The sequence below is a fragment of the Macaca fascicularis genome, chromosome 1, assembly GCF_037993035.2.
Source record: "Macaca fascicularis isolate 582-1 chromosome 1, T2T-MFA8v1.1".
Taxonomy (NCBI): Eukaryota; Metazoa; Chordata; class Mammalia; order Primates; family Cercopithecidae; genus Macaca; species Macaca fascicularis.
Genome location: NC_088375.1, coordinates 101,622,256 through 101,634,155, shown reverse-complemented (window position 1 = coordinate 101,634,155; position 11,900 = coordinate 101,622,256). Strand labels below are relative to the sequence as shown.

The window sequence follows — 11,900 nt, the reverse complement described above, 5'->3', positions numbered from 1 at the left end:
TCAGAAGCCTCACAGAAGACAAATGTCTTTAGACATATATTTTAGTATCAAATGATTTTCTTTATTGGAATATATTCTCTATTGCAGCTTTACTTTCTTTTTAGAATTCTTAGTGTAAATGATTAACAGCTGGTCATCAACGTCTTTTAAATAGATTTTTATGAACTTGAAGAAAGTCTCCACGCATACTAACCTTCATCACTGATGTGATTTATTTTATGCAAAACTTCTCTTTCTGAATATGCATAAGCAAATCAGAATATAATTTAAATACCCTACAGAAGCTTACTGTTTAAAGAGATAAAAATGTGAAATATTACATAAATTGAACTCATCCCCTTCCTTCAACAAAATGATGTACCTTTGGTGTAGCTGTTTTTTTATATTCAGGGTCTGCTTTTGCTTTAGGTGAGGGACACTTAAATTTGCTGTATCTTTCCTGATACAATTGTTTATCTCTGCAGAGTGGGTGTAGGCTTACTCACAAAGCTGTATTGGCTATAAATTTGCCTTCTGGTTTAGGGAAGGTCAAGATGTAGCATAGTTTATAACATACGTGAATCAGTGCTCTGAACTGTCAGCAGACTTCCATCGCTCAGACAGAAGTGGGAGAGGCTGGTAGTTGGCTAAGATTTTCCTTTTTCTTCTTGAAGACAAGATGAACCTTTCTATTTTGCTTCTACTTCTTAAAGGATGTGCAAGGGGGATGATTCATAGTCTTTAAAGAAAAGACATCACTAGTCCATCCCTAAACAAATTATTTTCAAGCACCCAATCCATGCATCATTTGGAGCTAGTGAAATATGAAAAGATGTAAAAGGTATTTTAAAGTTGCTGAGCCTTTGTGTGAGGTGAGGCAGAAATAATGGGGTAAAAATAATCCAAATAAACATGAGGACCTCCGAGTGTAACATGGTTTTATGAAGGGCTGAAAATGTGCGCTTGTGTCTGAAGAGTAGGAAAGAAGAGGAGAAAAGAGGCGTCATTCCAGATGTCAGGGAGGAAGAGTAGAAATGAAGTAGGAGCATGCATGGTTATACAGTGAAAAAGTGAGACTATATGATTCTGTGATGCATGGAAAATTATAACAGATGGTCACAGAGTAAAAATATTTTAAGTAAAGATAAGTAAACCCAGGGATTAACTTAATCCACTAGGAAATATAGCCCCAGATTTATAACTGAGAACTATTGAACTTCAATCAATTTCAGAAATGTGCTTCCACTGTTTTACTGAGACTACGTGACTTTCATGTTTTTATGCTTCAGATTTGGGAACCAATCAATGAAAACAGAGAACTTTACTCTCATCACTGACTTTGTTTTCCAAGGTTTCTCCAGCTTCCGTGAACAGCAGATCACCCTTTTTGGAGTGTTCCTTGCACTATACATCTTAACCCTAGCAGGCACTACCATCATTGTGACCATCATCCAAATAGATCATCATCTTAACACACCCATGAACTTCTTCCTGAGCATGCAGTCCACATCAGAGACTGTATATACATTGGTCATTCTCCCAAGGATGCTCTCCAGCCTCGTAGGTATGAACCAGACCATATCATTGGCAGGGTGTGCCACACGGATATTCTTTTTTGTAACCTTGGCATCACTAACTGCTTCCTGCTCACAGCAATGGGATATGATTGCTATGTGGCCATCTGCAACCCCCTGAGATACACGGTCATTATGAACAGGAGGGTGCGTATCCAGCTTGTCCTGGGGGCCTGCAGCATTGGGCTGATTGTAGCAATAACACAAGTGACATCTGTATGCAGGTTACTCTTCTGTTCTAGAAAGGTGCCCCACTTCTTCTGTGACATCCGACCTGAGATGAAACTCTCCTGCATTGACACCACTGTCAATGAAATCCTGACTTTGATTATCAGTGTGCTGGTGCTTGTTGTATCTCTGGGTCTGGTTTTCATTTCTTAAGTTCTCATTATCTCTACAATCCTCAAGATTGCTTCAGTTGAGGGCCGGAAGAAGGCTTTTGCCACCTGTGCCTCCCACCTTACTGTGGTCACTGTCCACTACAGCTGGGCTTCCATTGCCTGCCTCAAGCCCAAGTCAGAGAACACCAGAGATCATGACCACTGATCTCGGTGGCCTACACTGTCATCACTCCCCTACTGAACCCTGTGGTATATACCCTGAGAAACAAAGAGGTCAAAGATGCTCTGTGCAGGGCTGTAGGTGGGAAGTTTTCCTGACCATTTAGGAAGAGTTCTCCTGAGGCTGTCAACACCCACACTAGGCAGGAATATGAGGTGTAAACTCGCAAACCCTTGTCTCCTAAAGACCTGCCCCTTAAATAAGAGGCAAAAGAGGAATAGCAGTTTCATAAAACTGGGAGTCTGAAGCTTTAAATAAAGTTACTGGATGGAGCGTTATCCGTGTTTTGGGGGATAAATAGACAGACAAGGATAAGATATGCCTAAATAAAAGGTCAGAAAGTAGTGTGGGCTGAAAATTGTGTACTGACCTTTTGGTTTCTTTGTGAATCTCCACCTAATGAAGGCAATAGAAAGCCCCTTGAGAAGATGGAATCCAAGACACACTTAAAATCTTTTTCTACAATCCCTTTCTTCCTACGTTAGAGCACCAGGGCTTCTAAAACTGGATTCCCTATTGGAGTATGTTTATGACATGTCAAGTAATAAGTTACTGTGTGGGGAGGGAGAGTGACCTCAGGATTAGATAGCCCAGGAGAAATAGATTTTCTCTCCTGGATATGTTAATTTATCCTAGATTCTAGCAAAACTGCTAATTAAATATGGTGAGCATAGACAGTTTAATTAGAGATCGTGGCAATTCTACAGTCATCATGGCAGTCTTTTGAGGGCACAATCTGAGATACTCCTGGATCCTTTCAAATTTGGTTAAATCAGAAAACACACAACGGGCAAGAGCTATGAACTAGCCTCTGTGCTAGGTCCTGGAGAAATAAAGATAAAAAAAGCTTCCTTGCCTGGCTCCAGGAAGCTACAAATCTAGTGGCAAAAACAAGCATTTGACAGTATGGTTTCAGTTCTTTATGATAAATGGCGTTTACAAACAATTAAAGAAGAACTCAGAAAAAGAAAGAAAGGGAAAAGGGAAGAGAGAGAGACTGTTGGAGATGTCACGGAAGTCTTTAAAGAGGAGGGGACCTGTGATGCAAACTGGTTTTAAAACACAAGAGATTGTCTGAATGATAAGAAAGAATTCCAAAGAGAAGAAACAATGTAGCTACAGGTACCAAAACAAAAGGACTGATCAGGGAACGAAAAATGATTCAGTTGTGCTGACTTCAGGACATGGAGGAAGTGGGGACTGAAGGAGATAAAACCAGAAGGGTAGGTTGGGGTCATATTCTGAAGGCCTCATATGCCAAATTAAGGAATCTCAGCTTTAATGTTTTTTTTTTTTTTTTTTTTTTTTTTTTTTTTTTTTTTTTTTTGTGAGACAGGGTCTTGCTCTCTCTCCCAGCCTGGAGTGCAGTGGCGCAATCTCGGCTCACTGCAAGCTCCGCCTACTGGGTTCACATCATTCTCTTGCCTCAGCCTCCCCAGTAGCTGGGACTACAGGCACCCGTCTCCATGCCCGGCTAATTTTTTTGTGTTTTTAGTAGAGATGGGATTTCACCATGTTAGCCAGGATGGGTCTCTATCTCCTGACCTCAGGATCTGCCTGCCTCGGCCTCCCAAAGTGCTGGAATTACAGGGATGAGCAACCGCGCCTGGCCAACTTTTTTTTTTTTTTAACGAAGTCTTGCTCTGTTGCCCAGGCTGGAGTGCAGTGGCACAATCTCAGCTCACTGCAACCTTCGCCTCCTGGGTTCAAGTGATTCTCCTGTCTCAGCCTCCCGAGTTGCTGGGACTACAGGCTTGCACTACCACACCCAGCTAATTTTTGTATTTTTAGTAGAGACAGGGTTTCTCCATGTTGGCCAAGCTGGTCTTGAACTCCTGACCTCAGGTGATCCACCCACCTCGGCCTCCCAAAGTGCTGGGATTACAGGCGTGAACCACTGCACCTGGTCAGTTTTAAGTTTTAAACATGGGAACTAGCCAGGACTTAGGAGAACTAGGATTCAGTTTGTGAAGCATCACATATGAATTCTTAACATCTTTATCATACTTAGCTCCCCTGAGATATCTAAAAAGCCGTATGGGGGAAGGGGTCTTTGGACTCCAAGCCAAAAAACTCATGAGTAAAAAGAAAATGTGACTAAGGTATTGGGGAGAATACACAGAAATAATTATGTACTTAAGATGAAGCTGAATCAGACTGTCAGAGAGAACATGGAGTGGGGGCTGTCCAAGGACTGTCGTGTAGATTTGGGGTTTGAGATGCAGATGAGCACCAAGGGAAGAATAAAGATTTACTGTCAAATCAGTGACTAGGCTGGGCCTCAGACCTGGTGGAAGTATGGTCTCAGGACACACTTTCTACTAGGCTGAAAGGGTGGACTCGTTAATCAGAAAAGCCTTCAAACAAACAAACAAACAAACACCAGAGATCCAAAGGACACATGTATCTGCATTCCAGACCATAATAGAACTACTCGGGCATTTTTCAGGATTAACAAGGTCAATGGCAAAAATAAAACCATATCTAAAGTTCTCTAAGAACATCATAAGGTGGCTAAAAGTAACTAAGACAAGTTGCTAACTGACAAGAAAAAAAATTGAAAAATTAAAAGCAAAATATTGCTGGTAAAGATTTTGACAGGCATTCAGTAAACATTCATGAAATGTTTACCAGTCATTCAATAAACATTCATAAAGTCTTTACTATGTGCCAGACACTATGCTAGACATAAAAACTCTTGAAATAAGCCCTGTACTATCCCTTAGATAGTTTTCAGTCTTGAAAGGGAGATGGGCTTATGCAGAATTCACCATAATTCAATGTGATGGAGAAATGAACAAAGTATGCTTAATATTTAATGACAAAAATGTAAGCCTCGGGATATTTTTTCCTGATCTATATAAAGCTAAATCTCATCAAGCCAAGAATGGATTTTGCATGTTGAAGTTCAGTGAAATAAATCTGTTACCTGGACAGTAAGGTTGCCTTGATCTGTGTGTAGTGCTATCTCCTGGGGCCAAAGGCTATGCAGCTCCTGCTGAGCATCACTCAGAACATTTCATCACCATGGAATTTTAGAACATGTATCACCTAGGTTTTTCAGAAATCTTGTTTGAACAGAATAGCTTAACAGTCAGACATTATGGAATCAAATGTTTTCAACATTCCTGTTTTTTGGAACTATTTTAGTCACCATTCATGCTCAGTATCACTGCTTTCATACTGTAGCCCCTTGCCACAAAACAATTTCCCAACCATTATCTCACTAGGTCCTCAGAACAATCTCAAGGGAGACAAGGATAAGGCTCTCATTACACAAACAATAAGACTGAGATAGAAAAAAGAGTGAAGGCAGAACTTGAACTTGCACCAGTTGGCTGGCATTTTCTGTTTTCCTAGAATAAATCCTCACCCAAGGGCGACTCACAATGGAGACAGTGATGTACTAGAGAAATCAAACTAGGCAAAATTTACATTCTCGGGGCCTCAAACATTCTAAATAAATCAAAACCTCATCCCTGAGGCTTTTCCAAGAGAGGGCCTATATAAAAGGGCCACCTGGGACCCTTACTCTGGCCAGTGGGGACTCACGAGGAAGAGCATCTCCAGCACAGCACAAGCTGTAAAGTCTTATTCATGCAGAACCAGCTAAGATTTTATGGAACATAAGTATCCATTTTCTCCAATATTAAAACAAATCATAGAAAAGCATTTAGAGCTCCACAAGCAAACCTAACCCTTACTTAAACAGATTCAAGAATTCAGTAGACACTGTGTTGCGTTAGATCTGGAGCCAGGTGCTGGGAATAACGGTGGTCAATTATGCCGAGTGTCTGGCCTGTGGATAGAGAGACTGCTCTCTCTCTCTCTCTCTCTCTCTCTCTCTCTATATATATATATATATATATATAAAATATATAAACATAGCATATATATATATGCTATGTTAATTTTTGGTAGACTAATGAATGCTAAACTAAAGCACAGAAGGAAGAAAGCTTTAGTTCCAATGGATGTTTTTAAATTATAAATAAAGAATTATAAATGCAGGTTCTTGGCCAGTCACCCAGCTCACCTCTCTTCAAGCACATATTAAACCCCATTAGCAATAAAGGGACAGATCATGTAATAGAGGGATTTGAGATCTTTATGGTGGTGCATTACTCTTTTTTGTAAGGAAACCTTCAGCAACTCAATCTTTAAACTCTTATTTCTGTGGATGCCATCTAAGACTTTAGAAAGCATGAGTACCTCACTCACTCTGCCTAGTAGAACTGAGGCTAGGATATGTTAAATGCCTTTTCAATATTTCAGTTGGGCACATACTCCCTCCTCCCCAACAATCTACAGACATATATCTCTAGAACATCTGTAAGCCCAAAGGAAAGCCTAAGCACTTGTACTGGGTGGGGGTAGGGAGACACAATACAAACCTGAAGGTCTCTGAACTGAGATAGAGGTTAATGATTCACCTGCAAAGACATCTTGAAATTGAGGGTCACAACATTTAAGCAACTCAACCAGGAATAGAGAGTTAATGAATGAGAGAGCTAAGGCTCGAATTCAGTCTACTGACGTCAAGTCTTCCCATTCCTTATGTTGTAGCTGTGAGAAGTGACTGGTAAAAATGGGCTCTTCACCAAAGTCCACCATGGGCTCCCAGTATTCACTAAAAGAAAACTTTCCTACTTTAAAAACAAAGGAGGTTGACCTGGAGCAAGATGGCCAAATAGGAACAGCTCCAGTCACTAGCTCCCAGCAACACAGAAGACTGGTGATTTCTGCATTTTCAACTGAGGTACTAGGTTCATCTCACTGAGGAGTGCCAGACAATCAGTGCTGGTCAGCTGGTGCAGTCCGACCAGTGAGAGCTGAAGCAGGGCGAGGCATCGCCTCACCTGGGAAGCGCAAGGGGGAAGGGAATCCCTTTTCCTAGCCAGGGGAACTGCCACACGCAACACCTGGAAAATCGGGTAACTCCCACCCTAATACTACACATTACCAAGGGTCTTAGCAAATGGCACACCAGGAGATTATATCCCACACCTGGCCAGGAGGGTCCCATGCCCATGGAGCCTCCCTCACTGCTAGCACAGCAGTCTGCGATCTAACTGCAAGGCAGCAGCAAGGCTGGGGGAGGGCCGCCTGCCATTGCTGAGGCTTAAGTAGGTAAACAAAGCCACTAGGAAGCTCCAACTGGGTGGAGCCCACAGCAGCTCAAAGAGACCTGCCTGTCTCTGTAGACTCCACCTCTGGGAACAGGGCATAGCTAAACAAAAAGCAGCAGAAACCTCTTCAGATGCAAATGACCCTGTCTGACAGCTTTGAAGAGAGCAGTGGATCTCCCAACATGGAGGTTGAGATCTGAGAACAGACAGACCGCCTGCTCAAGTGGGTTCCTGACCCCTGAGTAGCCTAACTGGGAGACATCATCCACTAGGTGCAGACCGACATCCCACACCTCACATGGTGGGGTACACCCCTGAGACGAAGTTTCCAGAGCAAGAATCAGACAGGAACACTCGCTATTCAGCAATATTCTATCTTCTGCAGCCTCTGCTGCTGATACCCAGGCAAACAAGGTGTGGAGTGGACCTCAAGCAATCTCCAACAGACTTACAGCTGAGGGTCCTGACTGCTAGAAGGAAAACAAACAAACAGAAAAACTAATAAACTAACAAACAAACACTCACACCAAAACCCCATCAGTATATCACCATCATCAAAGACCAAAGGCAGATAAAACCACAAAGATGGGGAAAAAGCAGGGCAGAAAAGCTGGAAATTCAAAAAATAAGAGCGCATCTCCCCCTCCAAAGGAATGCAGCTCATTGCCAGCAATGGATCAAAGTTGGATGGAGAATGACTTTGATGAGTTGAGAGAAGATGGCTTCCGTCCATCAAACTTCTCAGAGCTAAAGGAGCAATTACGTACCCAGTGCAAAGAAACTAAAAATCTCCCAAGCAAATGCTTAGAGATTTTGTCACAAGCAGGCCTGCCCTACAAGAGACCCTGAAGGAAGTACTAAACATGGAAAGGAACAACCGGTACCAGCCATTGCAAAAACATACCAAAATGTAAAGACCATCGATGCTAGGAAGAAACTGCATCAACTAACGAGCAAAATAACCTGCTAATATCACAATGACAGGATCAAGTTCACACTTAACAATATTAACCCTAAATGTAAATGGACTAAATGGTCCAATTAAAAGACACAGACTGGCAAATTCGATAAAGAGTCAAGATCCATCAGTTTGCTGTACTCAGGAGACCCATCTCACAGGCAGAGACACACATAGACACAAAATAAAGGGATGGAGGAAGATCTACCAAGCAAATGGAAAACAAAAAAAAGCAGGGGTTGCAATCCTAGTCTCTGATAAAACAGACTTTAAACCATCAAAGATCAAAAAGACAAACAAGGCCATTACATAATGGTAAAGAGATCAATTCAAGAGGAAGAGCTAACTATCCTAAATATATATACACCCAATACGCACCCAGATTCATAAAGCAAGTCCTTAGAGACTTACAGAGACTTAGACTCCCATACAATAATAATGGGAGATTCAACACCCCACTGTAAACATTAGACAGATCAACGAGACAGAAAGTTAACAAGGATATCCAGGAATTGAACTCAACTCTGCACCAAGCAGATCTAATAGACATTTACAGAACTCTCCACCCCAAATCAACAGAATATACATTCTACTCAGCACCACATCGCACTTATTCCAAAATTGACCACATAGTTGGAAGTAAAGCACTCCTCAGCAAATGTAAAAGAAGAGAAATGATAATAAACTCTCTCTCAGATCACAGTGCAATTAAACTAGAACTCAGGACTAAGAAATTCAATCAAAACCGCTCAACTACATGAAAACTGAACAACCTGCTCCTGAATGACTACTGGGTGCATAACAAAATGAAGGCAGAAATAAGGATGTTCTTTGAAACCAATAAGAACAAAAATACAACATACCAGAATCTCTGGGACACATTTAAAGCAGTGTGTAGAGGGAAATTTATAGCACTAAATGCCCACAAGAGAAAGCAGGAAAGATCTAAAATTGACACTCTAACATAACAATTAAAAGAACTAGAGAAGCAAGAGCAAACACATTCAAAAGCTGGCAGAAGGCAAGAAATAACTAAGATCAGAGCAGAACTAAAGGAGATAGAGACATAAAAAACCCTCCAAAAAAATCAGTGAATCCAGGGGCTGGTTTTTTGAAAATATCAACAAAATTGATAGACCGCTAGCAAGACTAATAAAGAAGAAAAGAGAGAAGAATCAAATCGACGCAATAAAAAATGATAAAGGGGATATCACCACCGACCCCACAGAAATACAAACTACATTCAGAGAATACTATAAACACCTCTACGTGAATAAACTAGAAAATCTAGAAGAAATGGATAATTTCCTGGACACTTACACTTTTCCAAAACTAAACCAGGAGGAAGTTGAATCCCTGAATAGACCAATAGCAGAATCTGAAATTGAGGCAATAATTAATAGGCTACCAACCAAAAAAAGTCCAGGACCAGACAGATTCACGGCCGAATTCTACCAGAGGTACAAGGAGGAGCTGGTACCACTCCTTCTGAAACTATTCTAATCAACAGAAAAAGAGGGAATCCTCCCTAACTCATTTTATGAGGCCAACATCATCCTGATAGCAAAGCCTGGTAGAGACACAATAAAAAAAGAGAATTTTAGACCAATATCCCTGACGGACATCGATGCAAAAATCCTCAATAAAATACTGGCAAACCGAATCCAGCAGCACATCAAAAAGCTTATCCACCATGATCAAGTGGGCTTCATCCCGGGGATGCAAGGCTGGTTCAACACACACAAATCAATAAACATAATCCAGCATATAAAGAGAACCAAAGACAAAAACCACATGATTATCTCAATAGATGCAGAAAAGGCCTTTGACAAAATTCAACAGCCCTTCATGCTAAAAACTCTCAATAAATTTGGTATTGATGGAACATCTCTCAAAATAATAAGAGCTATTTATGACAAACCCACAGCCAATATCATACTGAATGGGCAAAAACTGGAAGCATTCCCTTCAAAAACTGGCACAAGACGGGGATGCCCTGTCTCACCACTCCTATTCAACATAGTGTTAGAAGTTCTGGCTAGGGCAATCAGGCAAGAGAAAGAAATAAAGTGTATTCCGTTAGGAAAAGAAGAAGTCAAACTGTCCCTGTTTGCAGATGACATGATTGTATATTTAGAAAACCCCACCACATCAGCCCAAAAACTTAAGCTGATAAGCAACTTCAGCAAAGTCTCAGGATACAAAATTACTGTGCAAAAATCACAATCATTCTTATACACCAGTAACAGACAAACAGAGAGCCAAATCATGAATGAACTCCCATTCATAATAGCTTCAAAGAGAATAAAATACCTAGGAATCCAACTTACAAGGAATGTAAAGGACCTCTTCAGGGAGAACTACAAACCACTGCTCAGTGAAATAAAACAGGACACAAACAAATGGAAGAACATACTATGCTCATGGATAGGAAGAATCAATATTGTGAAAATGGCCATACTGCCCAAGGTAATTTATAGATTCAATGTCATCCCCATTAATCTACCAATGACTTTCTTCACAGAATTGGAAAAAACTGCTTTAAAGTTCATATGGAACCAAAAAAGACCCCGCATTGCCAAGACAATCCTAAGCCAAAAGAGCAAAGCTGGAGGCATCAAGCTACCTGACTTCAAACTATACTACAAGGCTACAGTCACCAAAACAGCATGGTACTGATACCAAAACATAGATATAGACCAAGGGAACAGAACAGAGTCCTCAGAAATAATACCACACATCTACAGCCATCTGATCTTTGATAAACATGAGAAAAACAAGAAATGGAGAAAGGATTCCCCTATTTAATAAACAGTGCTGGGAAAATTGGCTAGCCATAAGTAGAAAGCTGAAACTGGATCCTTTCCTTACTCCTTATACGAAAATTAATTCAAGATGGATTAGAGACTTAAATAATAATATAAAATTATTATACTTTATACCATAAAAACCTAATACCATAAAAACCCTAGAAGAAAACCTTGGTAATACCATTCAGGACATAGGCATGGGCAAGGACTTCACGTGTAAAACACCAAAAGCAATGGCAACAAAAGCCAAAATTGACAAATGGGATCTAATTAAACTAAAGAGCTTCTGCACAGCAAAAGAAACTACCATCAGAGTGAACAGGCAACCTACAGAATGGGAGAAAAATTTTGCAATCTACTCATCTGACAAAGGGCTAATATCCAGAACCTACAAAGAACTCAAACAAATTTACAAGAAAAAAACAAACAACCCCATCAAAAAGTGGGCAAAAGATATGGACAGACATTTCTCAAAAGAAGACATGCATATACCCAAGAGACACATGAAAAAATGCTCATCATCACTGGCCATCAGAGAAATGCAAATCTAAACCACAATGAGATACCATCTCACACCAGTTAGAATGGCAATCATTAAAAAGTCAGGAAACAACAGGTGCTGGAGAGGATGTGGAGAAATAGAAACACTTTTACACTGTTGTTGGGATTGTAAACTAGTTCAATCATTGTGGAAAACAGTATGGCAATTCCTCAAGGATCTAGAACTAGATGTACCATATGACCCAGCCATCCCATTACTGGGGATATACCCAAAGGATTATAAATCATGCTGCTATAAAGACACATGCACACCTATGTTTATTGCGGCACTATTCACAATAGCAAAGACTTGGAATCAACCCAAATGTCCATCAGTGACAGACTGGAT

General features: G+C 40.7%; 1 protein-coding gene across 1 annotated transcript; it reads left to right on the top strand.

Moving 5' to 3' along the window:
* The first annotated feature begins 1,251 nt into the window (after window positions 1-1,251).
* OR10J1 (olfactory receptor family 10 subfamily J member 1) lies at window positions 1,252-2,212 on the top strand. The gene is given in 3 exon segments (XM_015455082.3): window positions 1,252-1,600; window positions 1,603-2,091; window positions 2,094-2,212. Coding segments are annotated over 3 exon segments (957 nt in total).
* Window positions 2,213-11,900: the final 9,688 nt, after the last annotated feature.